The 27,789-nt window shown below is 37.9% G+C and overlaps 2 protein-coding genes across 2 annotated transcripts; both read left to right on the top strand.

Moving 5' to 3' along the window:
• Positions 1-893: 893 nt before the first annotated feature.
• LOC126604317 (protein KAKU4-like) lies at positions 894-14,486 on the top strand. Its single transcript, XM_050271521.1, has 13 exons — positions 894-1,290; positions 1,680-1,747; positions 2,493-2,608; positions 3,107-3,192; positions 3,298-3,416; positions 3,800-3,982; positions 5,217-5,436; positions 6,071-6,120; positions 6,294-6,336; positions 6,461-6,539; positions 7,122-7,207; positions 13,614-13,713; positions 13,792-14,486. Exons 1-13 carry the CDS (start codon positions 1,023-1,025, stop codon positions 14,216-14,218), a joined length of 1,845 nt encoding a protein of 614 aa, XP_050127478.1. The 5' UTR covers positions 894-1,022; the 3' UTR covers positions 14,219-14,486.
• A 531-nt stretch (positions 14,487-15,017) lies between these two features.
• On the top strand, positions 15,018-18,088 carry LOC126604318 (COP9 signalosome complex subunit 5b-like). Its single transcript, XM_050271523.1, has 6 exons — positions 15,018-15,516; positions 15,938-16,219; positions 16,304-16,451; positions 16,553-16,635; positions 17,486-17,563; positions 17,673-18,088. The coding sequence occupies exons 1-6, from the start codon at positions 15,112-15,114 to the stop codon at positions 17,778-17,780; spliced, it is 1,104 nt and encodes a 367-aa protein (XP_050127480.1). The 5' UTR covers positions 15,018-15,111; the 3' UTR covers positions 17,781-18,088.
• The last annotated feature ends 9,701 nt before the right edge of the window (positions 18,089-27,789 follow it).

The following is a 27,789-nucleotide window of genomic DNA, read 5'->3' as shown; positions in this document are numbered from 1 at the left end:
CTAAACTATGTATTAATAGAATTTGTTTTTAATTTATTTTTTTATCACACAAAAAAACGATAGGCTCTCACCACAAAAACATACAGTGTTCATACATACAAAATAGGTAAGCATATACTAATATGGTCTTAGTCAAAGTGTTAGGCTGTTTTTATAAAAAAAAGTTAAAGTGCTAGACTAATATACTTTTTTTTTACACTTAAGTTTGAATTTTAATAAATAGATAAAAAAGACTGATATGGTTGATATATTATATTAGACTATAGTACTTATAGTACATATTATAATTTGAGTTAATTAATAAACACATCTCTTTCCAAAATCGAAGAACAACACTTAGGTACACCTCCTTATCCACTTCAATTATGATTAATAAATCTTGACCATATACATGCCATAATCAGTAGTGAGGTATACCTCCTTCCTATCCACCTCAATTGTTATTATATGCAGATGATGTTTTACCACAATAATAGAAAGTAGTGTATTGGTGCTAAAAGATAAGTCTTTTATTATTCAAATATCAGTCTCCTCTAATAACTAAAAATAAAAAACCGGAGGTTTCGTGTTCAAAACTCGTTGCTGGTGTGGAAACTAGATTTGTGATCAGGAAAATGCTGAAATGCCTCTGTAATTCTTTTCGGTCTCCGAAATGAATGGATAACTAGGATTTGCCACTGGTTATCCTATTTAAAAAAATAAAATAATAATAATAACTAACTAATCCACTAATACTATCACCTTGCTAAAAAGCCAAATCATTTATTTGAGACATATGAGTACAACAACAATTAACTCAAGTAAAGGGTTCAAAATTGAAAATCCAAAAGAATAAAAAATAGTAGGTCCGAATAAAAAATAGTAATAACGGTGACAAACCTCCACGAATAGAATTTTCTGAAGAGACAGATTTTGCCAAAAGCGCACTCAAACTCCCAACTCCCATTTTTAACCTCCACAACGGACTTCTATCTACTTTCCATTCCCTCCCTTTTTGCCTCCACGCACATGAGAGAGCGACCATGGCCACCATCGCCACCGCTACCACTTCCAGATCTCGCCGAGCCCTAGTCTCCCGATCTGGCGGGAAAATTGTCCGTCCTCGACGGTCCGCCGGTGCCAGGACTCCCTACGACCGCCCTAGGTTGGTCAATCCCGCACCACCCGAAAACCCTAATTGGTTCTCCAGGCTCATCTACTCGCCTACTCGTAAGATTGCCAGTGGTGCCGGGAAGATTATTTCCTCCGTCTTTGGTCCTGACTCTTCCTCATCTTCTTCTTCCTCTTCAGGTAATCTAATTTTGCATTTGTATGTGTTTACAGTGATTGCATGAAGCTTAATTTGTCTATGTTCTGGTAATTTCAGAGTAGGAATGCCTGAAATCGATAGTGTACTCAGTTCCGATAGTTACAATGTGGCATGTGTAGGTGTATTAGGTTTTGGTGCTAAGAAAATTAGAGATTGTTTACCGCTCCAATTGTGTGCTACATGCTTCGAATTTTGGAGATCATTAAAATACAGTGGCAATTTTTTTTTTCGAATTACCCAAGTTTTTGCAGATTTCGGTTTATTTTATATATGAAGTGTATGGAAGTTTTGTGCTTTAATGAAGAAAATAGAATGCTCGACTGTTGGTTTTCGTGGCCTTTTACTAGAGTTCTTGTCTATGTTTTTTCAGAGGATGGGGCTGATGATGATGATGATGATGAAGATATCTCGACTCAGGAAGATGATGGATTGAATAAGGTAATAGTTCTACGTGTTGTATTGTTCTGATGTGTTGAAGGCATCATTATGCTTATAATTGTGCTATTCTTTTCAGCATTTGAAAGAACTTGTACAGTTGTACTAGATGTTTTAAACAGTAATTTCATGCCCATTGATAAATGCACGAATTTAGGAAGCATGAGCGTACTTTCACTCGTGTAGTGGGATCTAGCAGACTAGATCATGAATTATGGTTCAAAACAGAGGTTGTAGAAAATTGGTTTAGAATTTGTATACTCGGGGTGCAAAAGTTTAGGGTTGTGGGGCTGATAAAGAATATAAAGGTGGTTGTGGTAATTTCTTATAGCAGTGCAGGCGGAACTTTAAGGATGCTTCCAATAGGTTAATTAAAGTTGGGGTGTGATATCCACACACCCCATTTTACTTCTCACACACCCTTCTAATTTTCGGCCGTCGGATTGGATAAATTGAAGAAGATCAACGGATAGAAATTAACAAGGGTGTGTGAGAAGTAATTTGGGGTGTGTGGATAGCACACCCCTTAAAGTTATGGAAAAGATTGTGGTAAGCGATTTAGTTGAGTAAGAAAAGGATATGATAATGATATGGGCCTACCAAGAATTTTGAGAGGGATAAATTTCAGGGCTGTCCTGGGACTCTGAACTGTAACAAAGTGCCTGTAGTTAAAACCACTTTTTCTTAGATTTGGGAGTTTCATTTTGTTGTATTAGACATGCAATGCTGATTTTTGTTGTTGAATTAGAGGAATGGGACATCAGAAGAGATCAAGTTCCTTGGGAAGGATCCCCCATCAACACTAGGGAAGAGCGACAACAAGCATGTAATTGAACAACTGCTTATCAAGGAGACCTTCTCGAGGTAATGCTGCAGCTCCTTGATATTCAAGATGAAACATTATACTTTTATATTTCACATTTGGATTTTCTTGGTTATTGCTCGCTTCATTCTTCTTCCACTTCTTATATTAGACTTGTAATGTTTGTTAGACATTTGTTTGTGTCTTTATAATATCCTAATTTATTTCCTGCATTGAGCTCTATAAGTTCTTATTCTACTTCAATGAATCTCAGGTTATTGAACCTTGATTTCTAGAATATTTTCTTAAGGATTTATGCTTAGCTGTGGTTGTTCACACTTAAAGTTTAGGACTTGCATTGAGTCATTGATGATTGACCTTGTCATCAATTTAAGCACCTTACCATGAGTATAATGTTTGTATGATTTATGTACTGTTTTGGTTTGAAATCTGTGTACAAGAGAGGTTTCCATAAAATGTTGTGTATCATGCAACCTTTCTGCTGATTATTCTTTATCCTTATTAATCAGTTATTTGACTTCAACGTTGCCTTTGACCAGGGAAGAATGTGATAGATTAATAAAGATTATTAAATCAAGAGTTGTAGGTTTTACAAATGCTGAAGATGCAGAGAATACAAGACCAGGTGAGATACCTAACAAAACAGTTGCCAGTGAAAGTGGTTACGGTTACAGGTCTAGAAATTTTACCAATTTTCGACATTTGAATTTTGGTGTTAATTGCATTGCAGATGTAGAGTCTCCTGTTATGGAGGCAAAAAAATGGTTGAGTGAGAAGAGATTGGGATCAACTTCAAAGCCAGTTTTGGATCATGGAACCCACACCCTGAGCTCTCTCATGTTTCCTCAAGTTAGTGCTCTTTCCTCTGGTATTAAATCATGGCTATCAGTGCTCCTTCCTCCTGGTATTATATCATGGGTGTCATGTGCTCTCTGTCTCTTCCTCATGTCTGGCATTTTGTCTTTGGGATGAAATCTTCTATAAGTTGTCATTTTATATCAAATAAGAAATTGTAAGCTTTCTAATCTTTTGATGAAAGAAAACTACACTGAAGATATATGATATACCTTCTCCTTGAGCTTATGTTAGCAATTTGTTGAGACACCAAAGTCTGATGTATTACAATTTAGTACTTTCAGTGTACCTACTTTTCAGTATACCAGTATGTTTTCTAAGAAAGAAAAGGAGAATACTACCTTGTTCACATTTTCAATTTGTTTCTGTTGGTGCAGGGTGGTGAAGACGAAGGTGGTTCACCAGTGGATGTGGCCAAAGTGTATATGCGGGCACGTCCTTCATGGGCATCTCCTTCTATTAAGCATGGAGAACTGAGATCTCCGTCATCAATAGGGATGCAACATTTCGACGAAGAAACCCCATATTCAACTGGTGGCAATTCTGCGCCTACATCCAAGGTACCATTTGGAAATTTTCTCGGCATATCTTTTTTGCTTTTGGGTTTGTGACAGGTAGGATTTAGATTATAGACTCGAACATTATTGAAAAAGTTAAAATAACTTGTTTTGTAATCAAGGATAGTTTGTAAAGTTGTAAAATGCAGAGAAACCCTTGAAAAAGTTAGTGATTTAATATTTTGGCAAACAAGCCAAACATTAACCTAGAAAGATGGAGTAGAGTGGGTATCCACGTGTCAAGACAACTTGTTGGGTCCAATGACGGCATTGTCACTCACATCTGGGAACATGTTGAAGCATGACAGAATTTTTTGTCATTTATTTTTTTAAGAAACTACAGAATTTTACTAAAACAATAGAAGGAATTACAACAAGTGGATAAGAAATCTACCAACTAGAAAAACTAGCCAAGACCTTTCAAGTAGGACCACTTTACTACTAAGTTACTAACTAAGCTGAACCAAATTCATTTTACGGCTGCTAACACATCCATCACTATATAAGAAAGAGAATAATCCCTGAAGTCATTTGAAACTGATGCCCGGTATCTAACTCTACCCCATAGTTCCTCTACTTCCACTCCCTTATAATCCTTAAAAAATCTTCTATTACTCTCCAACCAAATGTTCCAAAAAACTGCCAACACCAAACAGCTCCACAAAGCTTTAGCTGTCTTCCCTTTTCCTAAAGCCTCAAACTTGGTGTTTAGAAGCTCAAAACATCCCTTTGGAATAACCCTCTTGCTCTAACTTCCTTGAACAATTTCCACCACAGCTGTATCGAGTGAGAACATTGGAGAAAAACATGATTAACACTCTTCTCCTCTGATTTAACAAACTGCACTGCTGAGGAGAAATGCAAATGAAATGCCTTCGCTTTTGAACTTGACCACAGGTGTTGACCTTCCCAATAGCCACTAACCACGCAAGCACTTTGACTTTTGGAGGAGCTTTTGATTTCCAAATCTGAGTAGGGTGGAAAATGTTGAACAGTTCCATGTTGCACAATAGGGAGCCATAGGATTTGCATGTGAACGATCCTGACCCGTAAATGTGTAGTGGCCATTTATTAAGAAAAATGCAACTTAATAAGTAAAACCTTGGACGTTGATGTTGAACCTCACATGTTTCTTTCTTTCTTTCTTTCTGTTATCTGTGTTTTAAGTGAGTGAAACAGAAATTAGGGAATGCCTCTGGTTATTGATATGATTGTGCTAATTGATTTTAATGCACAGCTGAAAAGGGACGCCCCTGCTACTGGGTCCTGGAATATTCAGGAGGAAATACGAAGAGTGCGATCTAAGGCAACTGAAGAATTGTTGAGGTCCCTACCTTCTACCAGAATTGATTGGTCCGCATCTGCTTTAGAAAAAAGAAGTGTCTTGGGCTCTTTGCCAGGTGGCCAACGAGAAGATGATGTGGGAGATAAACTTCACAATTGTAAATATGCCATAGGTTTGAATTTGAACTTGTCCTTAGGAATAACTGTGTCCAATGGCTCTGACGGTATCTTTTCTTACTGGCATGAAGTAAATTTGTTGGTTTAGTCCAATAATCTTGTCCTCAGTAGATGAATAAATTGCATCATTCTATAGTTTATGGGATCCCTTATTGGCTTTCCAAAATAGTCTTCACACTCCTCCCTTATATGTTCTTTAATTATTTTAATCTCAAAATTTATTGATACAATTATTAGTAACACTTCTATGAAACTGATATTATCAAGAAAGGAGAAAAATTGTGGAGAACAGTTGTGCAAAATGAATATTTTGGAGTGCCAATAACACTCTCCTGTAACTTTTCGAATATAAGGAAATTAACATATAGGAATCTAACATGTGGGACCTCTGTTTCATTTTTTGGCAAAGACACAATAGGGTTTCTCATTCTCTTAGGTCAACCAGTAAAAAAGTTGTCTTAACAATTTCCAAATACGCTTTAACCAAAATGAGTTTAGAGAAAAATGAACAAAAAAGTAGTGCAAGGTGACCATTTTGGAGAGCCAATAACATCCCCTTTAATTTTTAGAGTACAAGGAAATTGAAATATTGGAAATCTAACATGCAGAACTCATCTTCTGCTCTTTCAGTTTCAGAGAAGACACAGTATGGATTGCAGAAAGAAGATTTGCCACTTCTGGTAATTATCAGTTCTGAAGAAATTCACCAGAACTGTTTATGCATGTATATCATTTTGTTGCAATTTGACTACTAACATATGGTTTGTTTAATTTTCTTTAAGCTCAATTTAAGTCTGATAAAGATTGAGCTAGTAGATATCTTTTTATAACCTTTTCTTTTCTTTTTGTGAAGGATTCAGATGCCGCTTCTATGGATGGCAAGGGTGATGCTTCTTGTAATTTTCACTTTATCTTTCTCCAATGGATAGCGATCATGCTTATTGTGCATATTACTGCATATATATGGGTATATTATACCATCTAATTCATCTTTTACTCACTAAGTTATCTATCGAATAGGTAATCAGAATGCCTTAGAGGAGATGTTTAGCTCTGGACAACGACTCGAGGCATCTGAATATATCAAGACCGCTCCAAGGTTAGCTCCTTCACACAATTGTAGCTTAATTAGCCAAATAAAACTTCCGTCAACTAATTCTTATAGCTTCTTCACAAATCATTTAATGCATACAAAAATCGTTATTAGAATACAGGTTCCATTTGAAACAGCAAGTTTATGATTCTTTAAACATCAGTTTGTAGTTAACCTAAAGTTGTTGGTTATGCATGTCAACTTGTAGTTTGATTAAGGGTGTCATCTGAACAAAACATGATAAGACATGTCAATACTTATCGGGTAACATCTACTCTGTCTCCAAATAACACGGCTTATGTGTTTGAGGAGCAGTTCTAAATAAAACTTAAAAATGGGTAAGTAATAGTTGATATTTCATTTTCTAGCGTCCACATATTTTTGTAGTAACTCAGTAACTACTATTGTTGAGCATGTCTGATACAAGGGCCAAGCTGTGCCTAACTCCCATTCTGTACTGTGACTAGTTTGGGTTGGTGATTTTGATCTTTCCCTCGGGCCCCCTCCTCTTTTATTTTGCCTTTTTGTACCCGATAAGGTCGATAGTTGTTTTGGCTTATAATATTCAAATCCACTTATCCATCACAGTGATGCTGGTGGTGGTGATTTTGATGGACATAAGGACACAAGTGGGTCTGAACAACAAAATCCAGTGGTCGGAGGAACCATACAAGGTGAACTTTTTCGACCCTGTAGTTGTTTGGGTTATATAAGCACTAAGCAGACACATTTGTGTTGTTATTGTACAGGTTATATGTTTCATGTTGCACTGGCCATTTGGGCATTCACATGTATTGTATGAATATGTATATGCTGCAAAGGAATTTTGTTTGTCTGGCTAAATAACTAGTGCGAACTGTGTATTTACTGTTCGGTGGTATATCATTGCTAAATATGTGCTTTAAAATCAGAATGTAAACACTTTATTCAGCTAGGACTTATTCAAAAGACTTGATACTATGGGAGGACAAGTTAAACTCACGTGGTCTTCATTTCCAATGGAATAATATGAGCTATTACCTAAAACTATTTTACTTGACGTGCCATGCATGATATTCTCACCATTTTGTGTCAGCAAGTAATATAATTCCAGATTGTCATTGTTTTATTTGGATGGAGGTCTATGTATGTTGCTTGGGTGACGTAGTTCTATTTTGTACTGAATAATTTATCCTGTCTGAAAGTTGGCATTCATAACTAAAGGTCTTCGCCTAAGCCGATCAAAGACAGAATATATGGAGTGCAAGTTCAGTGCAAATGGAGGCCAAAACGAGTTAGGGGTGAGGATCGGAGATCAAGAAATACCAAAGAGCGACCGTTTTCGTTACCTAGGATCTATCTTGCAAAAGAACGGAGAATTAGATGGAGATCTCAACCATAGAATACAAGCTGGATGGATGAAGTGGAAGAGTGCATCCGGCGTGTTGTGTGACCGCCGTATGCCACTGAAGCTCAAGGGAAAATTTTATAGGACGGCAATAAGGCCGGCGATGCTGTATGGCACAGAATGTTGGGCGGTGAAACATCAACACGTACACAAAATGAGTGTAGCGGAGATGAGGATGCTTCGTTGGATGTGTGGGCACACGAGAAAGGATAAGATTAGGAATGAGGATATCCGGGGTAAAGTAGGAGTAGCCGAAATTGAAGGAAAGATGAGAGAAAATCGGTTACGGTGGTTTGGACATGTGCAAAGAAGGCCTACTGACGTTCCGATTAGAAGATGCGACTATGGGACAGAGGTTCAGGGCCGAAGGGGTAGAGGAAGACCTAGAAAAACTTTGGAAGAGACTCTAAGAAAAGACTTAGAGTACTTGGATCTAACGAAGGACATGACACAGGATCGAGCACAATGGCGTTCTAAGATTCATATAGCCAATCCCACTCAGTGACTTGGATTTTCCAAGTCTCCAACCGAGAAGTTTTCCTCACTCGGGAAATTAAGGGAACACTACCCCAACCTACATGCTCCACTCAGAAAGCTTCAACATACAAGCTTTAACAAAAGAAAATTCAAAGAACTTAGCGAAGAAGGCTTTGGTGTATTTAACACAATACGTTGAAATGAAGGAAAGCTTATTTATTGATATCCCCGATAAGCTACAAATATGTACATATACATGAGTCAAAATAAGCACACAAGAGGGAGCCTTCACAAAGGTTGCTTAGGAGAAGTCTCAGCAGTCGGTAGAGCCCCAGAAAGAGAAGGCACCGGAGGGGGATCATTTGGAGCCTCAGTACTGGACAGAACCCTAGAAGGAGGAGGCATCAGAGGTTGATCATTTGGAGCTTCATTACGCGGTACAGCCCCAGAAGACGAAGGCAATAAATGCCTTTGGAACAAACCCACAAATCTCTGATGATCAAGTAAAACCTGACCATCAGTTTCCTTCATCTGGTCAAGCTTCCTCTTCATGTTTGTAGCATAGTCATGTGCGAGCCGGTGCAACTGTTTATTCTCATGCTTGAGCCCTCTAATCTCCTGTTTGAGACTCATCACTTCAGCCGCCAATGATTCAACTTGGCGGGTTCGAGCAAATAGGCGTTGGGCCATATTAGACACAGAACCTGCACACTGAACACTGAGAGCCAGCGAATCCTTAACAGCTAACTCATCAGACCGTTTGGAAAGTAGTCTGTTATCTATGGGAGTGAGAAGGTTCCTGGCCACCACCGCAGCGGTCATATCATTCTTCATCACGGAATCCCCAACGGTAAGAGGACCAGTAGGGGAGACGAAGGATGGGCGCCATATGTTGTCTGGAGAAGGCGGGGCTGCCTCTTCAACAAGGTTCAAGTCAAAACGACGGTCGGAGGGGCCAGACATTTTCAAAGGTGTTGAAGAGAGAAGAGGTCGGACAAATCAAGATCTTAGAAGTGCAAGAATGAAGCTTCTACTGGTGGAGATTCAAGTGTGCTTTGGAACTTAATGCCAGCCCCTATAAAAATCTGCACTCGACGAAGCTTCAGAAATCGAAGAGGCGCCTGCTCAGAAATCGAAGAGGCGTTTGCTTTCTCAAAAGCTGGGCTGCTTAGAGATCACGAGGGTTGATCTCAGAAATCGAAGAGGCGTTTGCTTTCTCAAAAGTTGGGCTGCTCAAAGACCACGAAGGCCGATCTCAAAAATCGAAGAGGCGCTCGCTTTCTCAAAAGCTGGGCTCCCCAGAGACCACGAGGGCCGATATCAGAAATCGAAGAGGCACCTACTTTTCCAGCCTTTTCCAGCCTTGTCAGCACCTGTCACACGCACACTCAGTTTTGCGGAAATTATGGGCATTCTGTCAAAGACTTCTGGGGAAGTAGAAAACACATGAATCTTACTGTTCAATCACCCACTTCCCACACGCAACAATAGCTCATGGGTACCACAGATAACTTTGCCAAAGTTGAGCACGTGAAGCTTGCAGCTCCCACTACATCGCTCTGACCAAGAAGGGTAAAAGAATAGCAAAGAAACAGCACTAACAAAGTTTAGACCCATAAATTTTGAAGGTCTAGCTACCATATTATTACCCACAAGGGTAAAGGAACAGTACCACTTCTGGATAATTGGAAAGTCCCTGTGTGTCAACCTCTGTGCTTCGTGGCAAGGTAGACTAGTAAACATGCCCAACCTTTACTCACATTCGAGAAAACACTCCCAATAAGATTGCTTGCTCCAAAATCGAAGAGGCACCGTCCTCCGAATCTCGAGAGCCAGACTCCCAACATGACTACTTTCTTAAAAATCGAAGAGAGGGTAAAGGAACAGTACCATTGCTGGATAATTGGAAAGTCCCTGTGTGTCAACCTCTGTGCTTCGTGGCAAGGTAGACTAGCAAACATGCCCAACCTTTACTCACATTCGAGAAAACACTCCCAACAAGATTGCTTGCTCCGAAATCGAAGAGGCACCGCCATCCGAATCTCGAGAGCCAGACTCCCAACATGATTACTTTCTCAAAAATCGAAGAGACACTGCTCCCCGAATCTCGAGAGCCAGACCCCCAGCATGATTGCTTTTTCAAAAATCGATGAGGCATCGTTCTCCGAATCAATCGAAGAGGCGCTCGCTTTCTCAAAAGCTGGGCTGCTCAGAGACCACGAGGGCCGATCTCAGAAATCGAAGAGGCACCTACTTTTCTAGCCTTGTCAGCACCTGTCACACGCACACTCAGCTTTGCAGAAATTATGGGCATTCTGTCGAAGACTTCTGGTGAAGTAGAAAGCACATGAATCTTACTGTTCAATCACCCACTTCCCACACGCAACAATAGCTCATGGGTACCACAAATAACTTTGCCAAAGTTCTCTGCCAAAGTTGAGCACGTGAAGCTTGCAGCTCCCACTACATCGCTCTGACCAAGAAAGGTAAAAGAATAGCAAAGAAACAGCACTAACAAAAGTTTAGACACATAAATTTTGAAGGTCTAGCTACCATATTATTACCTACAACTGTAAAGGAACAGTACCACTGCTGGATAATTGGAAAGTCCCTGTGTGTCAACCTCTGTGCTTCGTGGCAAGGTAGACTAGCAAACATGCCCAACCTTTACTCACATTCGAGAAAACACTCCCAATAAAATTGCTTGCTCCAAAATCGAAGAGGCACCGTCCTCCGAATCTCGAGAGCCAGACTCCCAACATGACTACTTTCTCAAAATCGAAGAGAGGGTAAAGGAACAGTACCATTGCTGGATAATTGGAAAGTCCCTGTGTGTCAACCTTTGTGCTTCGTGGCAAGGTAGACTAGCAAACATGCCCAACCTTTACTCACATTCGAGACAACACTCCCAACAAGATTGCTTGCTCCAAAATCGAAGAGGCACCGCCCTCCGAATCTCGAGAGCCAGACTCCCAACATGATTACTTCCTCAAAAATCGAAGAGACACTGCTCTCCGAATCTCGAGAGTCATACCCCCAGCATGATTGCTTTCTCAAAAATCGAAGAGGCATCGTTCTCCGAATCTCGAGAGCCAGATACCACATACCACTTTTTCAAAGTGCTCTGACAGAGTTAAAACATGTGAAACTGGCAGCTTCCACTACCGTGCTATGACCAAGCAGGGTAAAGGAATAGCATTACTACTTGTTGTTAGGGAGACTCCTATATATGTCGACCTCCATCCCCAACGGACAGGCAGACCTGCAAAAATGCTCAACCCTTCATCATATCTGAGAGGGCACTCCCAACGAAGCCTTTCGAAATATTCAGCTTTCTTTCCCCCCCGATAATACCTCTGCAAACAAGCTATACTAGAGCAAGAATATCTCATATCATCAGGGTTAAAAGCAAGAGTATCCCATATCATGCTTTTTCCCTGTCTTTTCTTTTGGCCTTGTTTTTACCTGCAAGACAAGGAGAAAGAGAGCAATCAGTCAGCACTTGGAATCAAGCTTCCAGCCAGGAACTGACTGCCTGGAACCCCTTACCTGATTACTTACCTGGCATTGCTCTCGAGTACTCATCTTCAACATCTTATGTTTCCAGGGAAGATTCCGCATCTGCTTGAGGAACAGATAGGGCAAGTGCGAAGGATACAAGGAAGCATGTGGAGACAAGCGTAACAGCACACGTGCCGATACATTCATTACTCTGTCAAAAGCAAAAGTATCCCATATCAGCAGGGTGGAACGTACTCTAGATTTGATGGACTTGTTTTGACCTTCAAATTCTTCAGTCGGCCTTATACTCTGGAGAAAACCAGAAAACCCTCCAGCTCAGTTCAAGAATAAGCCTGTGGAAAGTTACTTCTTCAAAAGCAAAAGTATCTCATATCATCTCTTCTCATTTTTCTTCTCTTTATCCTTCATGCTGCTGCAAGATGGGGAGAAGGTGAACAATCAGTCGGAGCTCTGATTGCTTACCTTGTCTGTCACCTCTTTCAGCAGACCCCCTAGCTCGGCGACTTGGGGGACTCCTACTACATGGTTTGTATCGCGCTTGACCAAGCCTGAAACTACAAGTAAGCTTCAAGTGAAATTGATACATTACCTTGTGCATCTCCACCAGTTAAAGATACCACCCCTGGATGGAGGAAGAGTACTTCCAGAGAAGATGCCACATCTACCTATGAGACAGATAAGGCAAGTCAAGACGACACCACACTTCGATACTTAGAAGTTTCGTGATTACGAGATCATTCTCCCACAATATTTCCTAATGTCATTTGTACTAAGTCATTCACTTGTACTCACTAAATGAGAGCTTGAACCTATGTACTTGTGTAAACCCTTCACAATTAATGAGAACTCTTCTATTCCGTGGACGTAGCCAATATGGGTGAACCACGTACATCTTGTGTTTGCTTTCCTATCTCTATCTATTTATATACTTATCCACATTAATGACCGGAGCAATCTAGCGAAGATCACAAAAAGCGATCGTTTTCGCTACCTAGGATCTATCTTGCAAGAGAACGGAGAATTAGATGGAGATCTCAACCATAGAATACGAGCTGGATGGAAAGAGTGCATCCGGCGTGTTGTGTGACCGTCGTAGGCCACTGAAGCTCAAGGGAAAATTTTATAGGACGGCAATAAGGCTAGCGATGTTGTATGGCACAGAATGTTGGGTGGTGAAGCATCAACACGTACACAAAATGGGTGTAGCGGAGATGAGGATGCTTCGTGGGATGTGTGGGCACACGAGAAAGGATAAGATTGGGAATGAGGATATCCGAGGTAAAGTAGGAGTAGCCGAAATTGTGGGAAAGATGAGAGAAAATCGGCTCCGGTGATTTTGAACATGTGCAAAGAAGGCCGACTGACGCTCCGGTTCGAAGATGTGACTACGGGACAGAAGTTCAGGGCCGAAGGGGTAGAGGAAGACCTAGGACAACTTTGGAAGAGACTCTAAGAAAAGACTTAGAGTACTTGGATCTAACGGAGGACATGACACAAAACCGAGCGCAATGGCGTTCTAGGATTCATATAGCCGACCCCACTTAGTGGGAAAAGGCTTTGTTGTTGTTGTTGTTGTTGTCTGAAAGTTGGCATTCATAAATCTTTGAACTTCGGTTGTTAAATAGTAGTTGATATTTGACTAGGCATTTGGTTGTGCATCAGGCGTTCGTATTTATATTCAATTTACTTTTCAGTTCCAGATTCAAAATTACACGATGCAACATGCTCGATGACAGAAGTGACTGCATCAAGAAGTGCTTATACTGCAAATGGTTTCCCTTCTTCAGTGGCTGGGTAAGCGGTCGCTGACGTCATTGTTTTGGTGCTGCATTATCTGCATAATCTTATTGCATTGGCTTTTCCTTGTTTCAGTTTGTCTGCACAGTTGAATACAGCAGAAAACGCCATGCTCAACGGGGAAAGTAATCCAGTCAGCCCAAGTCATGAGATCGCTGCTACAGATCTCACTTTAGATGACATCCGTGAGTTTTTGAATGAACCTACCGTCGAGGTCACCAACAAAAACGAAAATGATATTGGTGGCACAATGGAAAACGATGGCGCGTATTTGAATGAAGCTACTGTTGAGGTCCACGAACTGATTGAAACTTATATCGATGTCACAAAGGACAATGATTTTGTTGCCAGTGGCTCCCAAAACAGCTATAGCATGCCCGATGACTTATCACAGGAGCTGACCCAGCCAAGCCCGGTAGCCAAGACTGACACTGTTGTGGAGAAGCAGAAGGGAAGAAGACAGTCCAGAAACAACAGGAGAGGCCGGTCACGGGGCAAATAACACTGAATCGTACCTTACAGTGTAATTTATTTCGTACTAACCCATGTAATTTGGCAAGTGTTTTTTGTTTTGTTTGGGTTCCAGGTCAACAGGGTAGGAATCACGCCACGGGTTTTAGCCCACGTTTGGCTTGACTTAAGAGTAGTGTTCCTAGTTGATTGTAAGTGTGAAAACCACCTGTTTGAGTAGTGTTCCTAATTTTCTCATGTCTGCTGAACCTTGCAATTGTAATGATTTTCCTGTTTATGAACTGACTAATTCGAGCTTATCGTTGGATCTCGGTTGGATCTCTTCCGAGCATCATCCTCCTTGTAGGCAATTGTTAAAGTGTCTGAAACTGCTGGGACCTCTCGACCTTCGTATGATTTACACTAATTGGCTTTGACCCCCTTTGTTAACCAAAAAGGCGATTGCAAGTGCAAAGAATTGACTAAAAGTTCTAGGCTAGTATGCTACATTGAATTGTAATAAACAAAACAATTCATAATAATCTTTTGCTCCAACAAACATAGGCGTAGTTGCATTGGCTAGAACGGAAGTGCAACTCCTTGAACACTCAAGTCCAAATCTCTACTTTGTAAATTAGTTTAAACTTTTAAAGTAACATATCGTTCTTTAGAAGTAAATATTTTTTATTTTAGCACAAATGGTCTGAAAGTGGTTTAAGTAATCACTTTATGCGGCGGATTCGATTCCACCGATCCCTTCTCTTTAACAGTTTTTTTTTTTTAACAAAAAATATTATCTACACTAAAATATGTGAACACTTTCTCTTTAACATTTAAAGCATTTGTTCAAAAAAAAAATTTAAACCCTTAAAACTTGCCCAAAAAATTAGTCACTGTCGTCTACACATCAAAGATCAAACTCTCAGAGACATTTTCACAAACACCATGGATGCGCAATTAGCCCAGCAGACATGGGAGCTCGAGAACAACATAACCCCCATGGACACGCCGCCGAGCGTTGCGAAGCCGAAGGCGGACCCGAAGGCCGACGCCATATTCTACTACGACGAGGCAGCGCAGGCCAAGTTCCAGCAGGAGAAGCCCTGGGCCAACGACCCCCACTACTTCAAGCGCGTTAAGATCTCCGCCCTCGCGCTCTTGAAGATGGTGGTGCACGCCCGTTCTGGCGGGACCATCGAGGTCATGGGCCTCATGCAGGGCAAGACCGACGGCGACGCCATTATCGTCATGGATGCTTTTGCTTTGCCGGTTGAAGGGACTGAGACTAGGGTTAATGCTCAGGCCGATGCGTATGAGTACATGGTGGAGTTCTCCCAGACCAACAAGCAGGTCTGTGATTTTTTTAGATTATTTTTTCGAATTTATTAGTATTTTTCATTGTTCAGAGCTTGAACTTTTGGGCTTTCAGAAACCCTAATTGCTGTTTTTGTTGGGCTATTGCGTCATTGAATTGCTGCTTTGGTGAAAATTGTTCAATGTGGTATGGAAAAACCCTTGTGCCACTGTAAAATCCTAAATTCTAGAGCTGGCTTCTGAGCAAACTATTACATTGAATACATGTCTATATAGCCCTATTTTATACAAAGTTGCTGAGAAAATGAATTGCTAGAATTCTTACTAAGGTTTTTGTGATACATATAGTTCTCAATTTTTTTATTGTAATTTGTCGAGTTGAGTTCTTGTATTGGAGTCCATGTATTAGTTCTATTTGTGCAAGGTTAATGCGCTTACTGAGCGTTTTGTTGTGTAGGCGGGGCGGTTGGAGAATGTGGTTGGGTGGTACCATTCTCATCCGGGTTATGGATGCTGGCTTTCGGGTATTGATGTTTCAACACAGATGCTGAACCAGCAATATCAGGAGCCCTTTTTGGCTGTTGTTATTGATCCAACTCGGACAGTGTCTGCTGGAAAAGTTGACATTGGTGCATTCAGGACGTACCCAAAAGGATATATCCCTCCAGATGAACCCGTCTCTGAGTATCAGACCATTCCACTGAACAAAATTGAGGACTTTGGTGTTCACTGTAAACAGGTTATAATGTTATTATTCTAGAGTTCTTATGCGGAACTTTGGTTTGTAGTGGGTCTAAAACTTAGTTTGTATTTGTTTATGCAGTATTATTCTCTGGATATCACTTATTTCAAGTCTTCTCTTGACACCCACCTCTTGGACCTGCTTTGGAACAAGTATTGGGTGAATACTCTTTCTTCCTCTCCTTTATTGGGTAATGGAGACTATGTCGCTGGACAAATTTCTGATCTAGGTACTTTCTTACCCGTCTCAGATTACCTATTCAAGTATTTTCCGTACATGTTTGATAGATTATTTACTGAATACTAAGTTGTGTCCTTTGCATCATGCCAGCTGAAAAGCTAGAGCAAGCAGAGAATCATTTGGCTCATTCTCGCTTTGGACCATTAATTACACCCCCACAAAGAAAGAGAGAGGTAAGTCTCTTCCCATTTCCCTGTTTCTCGCTCATTTGACTTAGAAGAACTGTCTTTTATATGGATTTTGACCCATACAACTATAACTGTTACTCATACACACACACACACACACACAGAGCGCCACTCCTTATATTCATGTAGTCTATACAAATTGTCAAATACACACCTTTACTATTTGCGTCATTCTATATGACTATGCTTGTAGATATACATGCAAATGTGATGTGTGAACATGATGTCATTATCCCTTTTCGTTGAATTATATTTCTTCTCTATTTCATGAAACCAAATTAATAAATAGATGTTACCGATATCTGTAGATACTAAGAAGAAAAACAAAAAGATAAAGAATCATTTGGACTTACCTCTGTGTTGTTTCTTCTATTCTTGATTATTGTTCTCAGCTTAGAAACAGTCTTTTGTAAGTTTTATTTATTTATTATATTTACAAAAGAAACCAGGAAACAAAAATACAGCACTTTTGAATCTTCTCTGCAACATTGATTTCTGTTTTAAAACTTAGCAGCCATGGATTTCTGTTTGCCTGCACTCACTAAAATAGAGAACTTTTTTGTTCAACAAATTCAACTGTTTAGAATTAGAGCACCCATAGTTATTCTTCTGCTGTCCTTTTTATGTGGGTCCTGCTTGTCCCCATATAGAGGCCTTTTGGATCCAGATAATGTAACAATGCATGCCTGGGTGATTTCATTCCTGTGCAGGACAGGTTTGGGATTGAGAGAAGAATGTTACATAATGAGAATCTTGTTACTGTTTAACCACCATTCGAGTTGCGGATTACCTATATAGCTGGTGATTGAATTTGAATGGCTTCATGAATTTGCAGGAAGAATCCCAACTTGCCAAAATTACTCATGACAGCGCAAAGATAACTGTCGAGCAGGTGCATGGTCTGATGTCACAGGTAACCCCTGGCCGTGCCAATCTTCATATATCCTCTGTTTGCTTTGTGCAGTGGGTAACGTCCATTTTGTCCTTAATTAACAGAGTTGCTCTTATTTCTTTTTGCTCAGGTTATCAAGGACATTCTATTCAATTCTGTACGGCAATCCAACAGATCTCTCCTACAACCATCTCTCACAGAACCATCATCTGACCTCGAACCAATGGTTGAAAGTTGATTTTGGCATTCTGGCGGCAAAACTGATGGCGGAGATGCTTCACTGCCTGAAGGAAAACTTGATGGAGTCCGGATCACTGTTTATGATCCCCATTTTTTGAGTCCTTTGTTGCTGAAATTCTTTTACTTGCTCCACATTTGTAAATCCTCGAGGGGTTGACGCGTAATTTTTTTATTTTTTCTTCCGGAATTCCCATTTTGCTAGTCCTAGTATCTATATACTGTATTTCGTGGATGGTTTGACAGAATTAATCATTATACTGGAAGTAGCCTTTGGGGCTCAAATGGTGAATCATGTTACCTTTAGCATTTGCTTTGGTTTTTTTCAACTCTTACTCGGGCAACAAGTCAATAACCAACAGCTAGTCTTGCAATTTCTGAGCCCCCAGCTGCCTCATGGAAATATATGAATTTAAGAAATGGTTTGGTGTTGTAAGCTTGAATTTTTATTCAAAATCTTTGAATATCCAAAATTTCCCCCCTTTTTTCGGGTTTGATTAACTCATATAACATAGCATGGCGGCGTTTTCCTTTTTAACACTGTTTGACTTCTTACATGTAATGAGTTGCTCAAACTCTGATGTCTGTAAGGAAGAATGACTACTTACATTTTTTAACACTGTTTGACTCCTTACATGTAACGAGTCTCTCAAATTCTGATTTTCTACAATTTCAAACTAACATGCCATATTCTAACTTGGTCACATTATCAAACAAAAACAAAACTAGGTCACAAACAAAAAAAGTTATAAAACTCTTATTGGGTTAAATTAGTTATCATCTTTAAACATCAACTTACACAAAAAATTCCCCTCGCGTACAAATTTTGACCTGAGATGGTCAAGTGGATCACTATTTGCTCTGGTCCACTGCTAATTGTGTAGGAAATTCTAACAGATGGAGCACCATAACATCAGCATGCATGCTACAAAAGATTTAAGGAAGAAAGTTCCAAAAAAGACCTAAAATTATAGGTACAAAAGAAATGGGCAGTCGGCAAGAAAATTGGAAGGATGAGGAAGGCAAAGGCAATGCAATTGCTATTTATACAAGTATCAAATAAGATTGGAGGAAATAAATTAAATGACTCTTGAGGGAAATAACAGACACCCCACTTTATGTATATATACATACGCACGCACACACACAATTATATATATATATATATATATATATATATGTGTATGTATATGTATATGTATACACTGGTGACTTTCACATGCAAAGAAAACAGAAGGCTCGTGGGTCTTTTTCCCACTTTGTGTAGGTTTAGTTGCAGGAGATTATAATTATGCAGACGATGCTGCTGCTGCTGCAAAGTTGGGACCTCAAAACCATCTTATTCACAATCACCATCCCACTATGGAGAGAGAGAAAAGCTCCATGAGCTAAAAGCCTAAACAAATCCTCCACTTTTTATCTCTTTAGTGGGTTTCTTTTGTGGACTCTCCGCAAGCAAATCATGGATTTCATGACTTTCCCCCCACCTCCTCTCTCTCTCTCTCCACCATTTTTTGGGTAGGATTAGATTCTTACAAGATAACAAAAAGGTCGGTTCACAGGCAATGGTCCTAAATCTTTCAATGTCGCCAGCCTTGTGTTTTGTGTACAACTTTCTCTGCACTTGTGACAACTTCACATGCCAAAAACCCTCCACCACTAACTTGCTAGGGTTAGGTGTATGCCCTTGTGTGCTCTAATCTTTGTACCCTAATAGTTGGAAACATTTCATGAGCTTAGGCCTTTTCCAAATACAAAAATCTAATGCTTTACATTTGTACACTTTCCCACCACCAAGTGTGGTCTGCTACCTACATTAGGCTAAGGACATCTTTCATTGGTGTCTCACATTCATCCATGTGATCCCATCAAATATTTGCCCAACTTCTTATCACCTATACATCTCCTTTCATGTCCCATGATTGAATTGTTCATCTCTCTAGCTACATTCAATTTTCATGGTGTGCAATGTTTTCCATAACCCATCTAATTACATATAGATGGGGAGATGCTTTGGGATCAATCCATTCATTTTCTTGTCTTCTTTTTGCTCCTAAATTTAAAAGCAGCAATGGTTTAATCAAGTGATGATCTTTTGAAAGTGAAATCTAACATGTTTCAAAATATATATGCACTATATGATTAGGGCTTAAGAACGTAGTTATTTGCAAGTGGTGGATTGTCTTGGTGATTCGGACCTTCTTCTTCAACGCAATGCGTTCCTAATTAATTCTCCTTCCTTTCCCTTAGTGTAGATTAGTGCTGAATATTGTTTGTACTTAGTTTTAATATAGTTTTTAGCAAGTGGTGGATTACCTTAGTGGTTAATTATGATCTTCTTCTTCAACACACTGCGTTTTATATTAATTATCCTCTCTTCCCCTTAGTGTAGATTAGTGCTGAATATGGTGTGTAAACATGGCAGTTGTGTAAAATTCTCAATTAGATCAAGGTCCTATTACAAAGTCAACTTCAAGAGGATCACTAAGTCTTCAAAAGAGGACCCCAATTTGGAATTTGCTACATCTTACTCTTCACGTGTCCTAGGAAGAGGGTCACTAAGTCTTCATTGGAACATAAGTTTCCAACCAGACAACCACAGAAAAATTATACTAACCAATGATTAAGCTCAAAATCTATTAGTTTTATACAAAATTTTGAATCACGATAATGTTAGAGTCATCAGATTTGCTCACTAAATAATATGTTAGTATACGCGTTCAGTATATTATTCATTTGATACAAATAAAGTTTTGAAAACATCAGTTTATTGAAAACATCAGTTTATTGAAGGTTAGGAACACTAAGAAGTCTTAATAACTTAAGTTCGAATCGACCAAAAGCATCATTTGATGAACAAATTTAGTGTTTGCTAACCGTACTCATTTCAACTTCATGTGAATTTCCAATGGAGGGTTGTAACCAAGGAAGCTCCAGATAACCTTCTTAAAAGTGGAGGTAGCTAGGGAGAGGTAGTCAGAAGGAATACTCATGAAATGCTCATCCCACTTAGTGAGTGGGTTGCCCAATCCCTATCAACTCTGCAAAATAGTTACAAGTAGGGACTTCACAGTTATCGCACCAAGAACATTTCTGATTTCCTGGTAAAACATTTTGCAGTTTAGGGTAAATTAAAGAGTTTCTCCCAAGAGCAACTTACATGGTACATGTACACTCTTATTGTAACGTTCCGTATTAATGGTATACGCTACGTATGGAGAAAAACTCATATATATAGGTTAATTATTGATGCAGAACGTTACGGTAACAGTGTATCCATACTATAAAAGATAAGTTGTTATCTATAAGATTGGGACAAGGGCCATGCCTACTTCCGAGAATCATCTTCCTAGTGATGTGGAAAAAAGCACTGTGAGGCCTTCATATCTTGAGCAGGAGCAGCAGAGCCAATTATTCTCATGGCATCTTTGCTCTCTACCTTTCTTTTCTCCCAGTATTGTCTGCTTTTGCATTTCCATGTCAATAATCTCCTGTTATTTGGTCGTAAAGGTTTCCATTTGGAGGGACGTAAACGAAGTAGGCGGTGGGCCCTGCAGGAACCAAAACCCTGGACCAGTGTACTACGTTACGTTGATGTGCATTTTGCAGAATAATATTGAACTACATATATAGATATAGCTAGCTAGGGTTTGAACTTTTGAGTGGCAAAGCAAAGATGCTGCTTAGTAATAATTATCATTCAATAAAAAACCATGTTTATGCATAGTTTTTCTTGGCATGTGATGGTAGGGAGTGACAACATAACTCTGTAAATTATAAATAAAAAACAAATTATAAACTTTGAACGTATCATGTTTTAGTTTTTCAGCAGTTACCTTTACCATCTGACAAGAACAATTCTACGTTATTTTTTTCTCTACAAGACGAGGATGGTTTGAATCATGTGAGTTTTTAGGACTACAGTCATTTGTAGGTGGTACATAGGGCTGGCAACGGGGCGGGGCGGGCTGGGGTTGGCAGTGCCACCTCCATCCCCCACCTCTATTGTATTTTAATTTGCCCCATAATCGCATCCATTTTTAAACAGGGATTCTCCGCCGTCACCCCCGCCCCCGCAGGAGAATGAACCTCCAAATTCGCACCCGTGAACCAACCTATCACTTCTTCATTACATGTCGAAAGACTTAATGCTCTCTACAGAACATAAGTAACTAGCTAAAAGCGTACATGACCTTGTGCTAACATAAAAATAAAATAAAATAAAATTTTCTCCATAAAAGTTATGGTAGAAACTGTAGATGCATTATGGGGGATAAGATTAGGGTTAAAGACGAAAACCCTATACTTAACGTGAAACCGCATACTTTTCTGTGTTTATTAATACTAATTCGTAAAATTATATAAATATACATATATAATCCGGTCAGGTTTGAGTTTAAGAATGAAAAAATCATCACCGTTCCATATCTGACTCGGATTTAAACAAAAAAAACTCTAAACCCACCTCATACTCGTTTAATGTCTTCCATACCGAACTCCGCGGAGTTTTTTGTCATCTCTCGTGTGGTACGGGCTGCAACTAAATATCCTTATAAACAATCAAAATAGAGAATAAAAAAAATTAATTAGTCCTAATCAATTGAACTGTAAACTGACTTTTTGCTGGTGGAAAGTTCATTGCTTTACGGTCCACGTTCTTTCGATGCATCGTACAGCCTTCAAGTACAATATTCCAATTCTTTTTTTTTTTTTTTTTTTTTTTTTTGCTTGATTTACGCTCTAAGGAAATGACTAATGGCTGAATTGAAAATTAAGCAACGCTAATTGCTAAGATAAATAAGTAAAAATATATTTCCATCGATCCATGTGTCCGCAACTGAATGTAAATTGGGGGTTAAGGACTTTGTCAATTAGATACCGACAGAAAAGCAGGTGATGAAAGTCATTTGGAAACTTCTTCTTGACGAAAAATCAGGGGTTGTTTTTCTTTGTTTTAATAAAGTAAGTCACTCTCAATTAGCATCATCCATCATCGTTTTAAGAGAGATCGACCCTTTGATTATGGGGTACGGAGGTATCGTACTGTTCGAGAGTCTCTTGTGTTTCATGCTTTTCCTGAAAGTTTCGAGAAAGTTGTCATTAATGGGATTTTTCTAATTCTTCGTTCTTGAAGGAAAAAATGTGAAATTATTTTTTATTTTTTTGTAAGGATCAAGAGATTGGATCTAGTCGTAAGAATAATGCTTTGACTAATAAATAACCCACTCCTTGGTCTTCGACCCCCTCAATCACTATGAACGTCCCCAGTCAATGCAATATAATCTGTTTATTTAAACTCTCAATTAATCAAGTCAATCAATGAGTTTATTTGATTAATATTAGCCATTTAGCGAGTTTTTAAATTATGGAGATACATATTCAAACATGGGTGAAGGAGTATACTGCCTTACGCCAAGATCCGCTTAATTTCTTATATTAGTGTAAGTGTAAAGTGTTATATCACTGAACATAAACATATAAAAGCGCTCACTATAAAATTAAGAGTAATGTTAAGGAAATTAAATTTTGTAAACTAAATGATATAGAAGTTGATAATTTAATTATTACTTAATCGTTAATAAACGTGCTCAATTTTTATTGGTGACACCTCATTTGATTTACTAATTTAGTCTACAAATTTAATCTCTCTATCATTACTCTAAAATTAAAGTGTTACACTAATTCTTTTTTTCAATTAAGTTTGAAGGATCCAACAAGTCCAAAAGCAAAAGAGTTTTGAAGGATGCTTCTCTATGATTAATGTCCAAAGTGTGCGAGTCAAAACCTCCACAAGTACGGTGGTTGTACTATTTTGACCAAACCTAATATTCTTTGTTTGTGCTACTAAATCTAAACCGTTGGATATTACATAAGATCTAATACCCTCTTTCTTCTTTTAAGTATGCTTTTCTTTTTATTATGTTACTGGAAGTGTTCGATTTCATATTGTTTAGACCGATGACTGTTTTTTGGCCATACAAATAGTCCGACAACAAAATCATCACGCCAAGGGATTGTAGACGTATGGAATATATGGTTCTATTCACACACTCATTTTTACCTTTTATACATCTCTCTTAATTTTTGACCTGCAGATCAAATAATTAATTGAAGAAGATCAATGAACAAAAGTTAACAAGAGTGAGTGTGTTGGAAGTAAAAAGAGAATGGGTGAATAGCACTATCCATATGAAATATGGCTATAAAGTCCGTGATTTTAAAGAAGAACAATTAAATATCAATATCTTTCTTTTGGGTTATACGTATCTTATACATCTATCGAACAATTCTTCTATGACCCTCATTTATTTGATGTATTTTTCCTCTATTTTTGACATAAAAATAAAAAGTAAAAATCGAAATGGTTATCCACTACAAAAAAAAAAGAAAAAAAAAAGGAGAAGTTGCTTTTGAGGAAAAAATTATGAAAACTAAAAAGCCAAAATGATCATCCACTATGAAATTTGACCTTTCCCGATGAAATTTTTTGCCAGCATTGTCGTCGGGAAAGCATGGAGAGGCAATTTTTTTGTAGTGAAGCATCATCTGCTATATTTGCGTTTGGTTTAGTGGCACCAAGTTATTACATGTTTAAAGTACCTGAGTTTAAAATTTAAATCCCAATCCAATAGAATCTCCTTCTCTCTGACTATTAACATCAGTAATCACAAATGTTTTTACCAACCCTAAACACTAAACACTAAACAGATATGCTAAAGACTAAGACTTTTCAGCTCCCTAAGTTTTCAACCCCCTCCCCAAATAAGAGGAAATTGGTGTAGGGCCCTTGTCCTTAAAAAATTAAGGGGTCAATTAGCCTTTGAAATCTTTGATCACCACACAAAAACAAATTAATTTAAATAAGAAAATGCGCACCAATTCCTCGAGAAAAATTCCAGTTACGGCAATATATATTATATTATGGTCCTGCCTCGTACAATTAATTAATACTGCAATTTCAATTAAAAAACCATTACATTTTCTTTTTCCCAACTCCAATCTCTCCATCAGTTATGGTCATTTTCTAGTATGGAGGCTATATTAGTTACTACTAACTTGACCTTCAAAAAGATTAATTAAACACAAACATGAGTGGGTTAGAAGAAACAAAGGTAATAATTGCATCTTAAAAAACCATTGAAACTAATCCATTTGCAGTCAAGCTTCGTTTAGGAGCAAGAGAAGAATTTGGCTTTCTTGTTCACAATAATAGTAGAAGCATATCAAAGGGAGCCTTGTTGGTTTGGGGTCGTCTTGTTCACAACAGGTTTCCTTGACACTCGCAAACCGAAGAGGAATTTGGCCCTGACCCTTGCAAAGCGGGAAGCTTTGTTAGGTTGGGGTCGCCTTTTTTATAGTAGAAGCATATCTATGCAAAGAAAAACCAAACATATGTTTCATAATTGGTATTAAACCACCATAATAAAATGGAAAAAACTACAACTAGATTATAGTACTAAGTGACGATAATCCGACCCTTTAGGATACATAATTTTGTGAATTAACCTTCAAATAATGCTCAAGTTTTGTATGGTCAAATTGGCTAGAGTATTATTTTTATCTAGAAAATAGCAGAATAACTCTGAAACGCCTATTTTGTAACACACATAATGCAAGGGTATTCGCACACCATTTTTACCTTCCACACATCATTGTTAATTTGTGTTTATTAATCTTCTTCAATCAATTCGATCTGACGGAAAAAAATTTGAGAGGGGATGTGTGAAAGATAAAAATGAGTGTCTTGATAGTACTACCCATAATTAAATTGTTAAAAAAATGCACATATAAATTAATAAACTAATATGAAAAATCTTTTGTGATTGCCTTTGGAGGACTGGGAGGATAAATTTTTCATTGTGATCGGAACATGACACGAGTAATAATGGTATGAATTAATTAGTAACAAAGAAAATTTACTCTTATTAGTTTATTAACTTATAATATGAAAATATAGTACAAAAATATGGTATGATTATCATTAATCTTTCTTTTATAACAAAGAAAATAAGAGTAAATTGCCCAAATATTTCCTGAATTTGGTATTTAACTTCCCAATTTTTATTGTAAATTAATGACTCGAACTATTTTTTTTTAGCAAATTTCTCTTTAACTGTCCATTATTTTATATTTCTGTCCAATATAGTTACGTGCATAACATACTTTTTTTTTATAATTAATCATTAATATATGTATTTTCATAATACAAGTGAAGTTGTAACACTTTTATGTATTTAAAAAAAAGTGTACTTGTAACACCTATTAATATTATACATATGTACAACTATATTATGATAACACGTATACTATATATTAGTCGTATTTCGTTGGATTGTTTAAATAAATTTATTTGAGAGACAACAAGTAGTGCTCAATCTATAATGAATTTTAATAATTCGACCGTTGAACATTCATTTTTTATGCATAAATCACCCTGCAAAAATTCATCAAAATCGAAAACCATTTTGACAACTCAAAATGAACTCCTTGATCTGACTAATATTGATGGCACGAGGTATTTTATGTTGATAGATAATGATATTTCTCTAGTTTAACTTTTGAAGCATCTTTCGCTTAATATTAGTTGATGTCTAAAATGTACGCTCGTTAACAAAAATTTTGTTAGTACACCAATAACATTAGTTGGTTAGATATTTAATCGTTAGAAATAAGAAGAATCGGTGAGGATTGAATCAATACAAAGTTGCATATTTCGTCACTACAAAAAGCGTCATCTGTCTCATTAACTAATATTATTCTCCAAATAATATATATGTTAAATTTGACCTTTATTCTTCGATTTTAAAACCTGCCACCATCTTTTTAGGAAGAATAATGCATAAAGAAACTCTCTTCAATGAAGATGAAGAGGAAAAGAAAAGAAATATTTCTGAAAATTGTTGGCCACTTTCCAATTCCCATGCTTCTTGCATACGTTAGTGATTAAATTATATGTTTAATTGCTTTAGAAAACAAATTTTATTCCTTTTTTTTGTTTGAGCACTACTGTTTTTGAGGTGTGATTTCTGCATGTGTTTTCATTTTATTTGCTCTTCTATTCAATATAGTTGGTAATTAGAAGCCAAAAAAAAAGTGTGGAAGGTGGAAATAGAGTTAAAATCACTTGTTTTTAGACAAGTTGATGTTAAGAATATCACGTTTAAGAATGGAAAAAATAGAACAAACTCCGGAAATCGAAAACAAATAACCAAGATAAATAACACCAAGAATTTACGTGGTTTGGCAATATGTGCCTACGTCCACGTGACATCAACAACAATCTTTCACTATATCAATAATGAGTACAACCAATAATCTTGCCAAATCTCTAGAACTATGACTTGACGAAAAACCTAAAAGAACAAGAACAAGAAATACACTCTCTTTTCTTTTCTATCGCACACACTTTACAATATTATCTCACTCTAATCCCTTGAGTGGTATACAATTTATTGTTTTGCTCCTCCTCATACTAGTACGATATATAGACACAATAAAGGTTGTCTTCAATGAGGATTACTAATCCTTATTGGCATCTAGTTATGAATCTTTCTCCAATTGAGAAACTAACTCCAATTGGGAAAACAACTTCAATTGGGAAAACAACTCCAATTGGGAAAACAATTTAATCCTCTAAGACTATAATTCCTTATAGACGTAGGACAACTTATCATGGGCTGGAAAAAACCCAATAGCTGATACATTCTAAGCTTCACTAGGAAGAGGGTTTCAACCCGAGATGAATGAGATCAAGAAGAAAGTTCTCCCCACCAAGAGAATGCATCACTTACAGAAGAGTAGCATCATAGAAAAAAGTTTGGATGTCAATTTTCACACTTTTTTCGATTTCTTTACTCGCTCTTGTATTTCTAATTTTCAGCAGTTGAACGGATCAAATGAGCATGAAGACATAAAAGCAATGTAAATACACAAAATAAGAGTGTGAAAATAACTTTCCAAATAATTTTGGTAAGCAAAGAAATAAATGTTCAAAAGCTTCTTAACATGAT

Source organism: Malus sylvestris, chromosome 15, assembly GCF_916048215.2.
Source record: "Malus sylvestris chromosome 15, drMalSylv7.2, whole genome shotgun sequence".
Lineage (NCBI taxonomy): Eukaryota > Viridiplantae > Streptophyta > Magnoliopsida > Rosales > Rosaceae > Malus > Malus sylvestris.
Note: the sequence above shows the minus strand (reverse complement) of the source record. Positions and strands in the feature narration are given on the sequence as shown.

What these genes read in the sequence shown, in the direction of transcription:
- LOC126604318 (XM_050271523.1), top strand. Translation starts at nt 15,112, where the DNA reads ATGGATGCGCAATTAGCCCAGCAGACATGGGAGCTCGAGAACAACATA. An exon ending in TGGACAAATTTCTGATCTAG is followed by an intron (nt 16,452 to 16,552) that starts GTACTTTCTTAC and finishes GCATCATGCCAG; the next exon opens with CTGAAAAGCTAGAGCAAGCA. An exon ending in CCCCACAAAGAAAGAGAGAG is followed by an intron (nt 16,636 to 17,485) that starts GTAAGTCTCTTC and finishes ATGAATTTGCAG; the next exon opens with GAAGAATCCCAACTTGCCAA.
- LOC126604317 (XM_050271521.1), top strand. Translation starts at nt 1,023, where the DNA reads ATGGCCACCATCGCCACCGCTACCACTTCCAGATCTCGCCGAGCCCTA. An exon ending in TGCAGAGAATACAAGACCAG is followed by an intron (nt 3,193 to 3,297) that starts GTGAGATACCTA and finishes ATTGCATTGCAG; the next exon opens with ATGTAGAGTCTCCTGTTATG. An exon ending in CAATTGTAAATATGCCATAG is followed by an intron (nt 5,437 to 6,070) that starts GTTTGAATTTGA and finishes CTGCTCTTTCAG; the next exon opens with TTTCAGAGAAGACACAGTAT.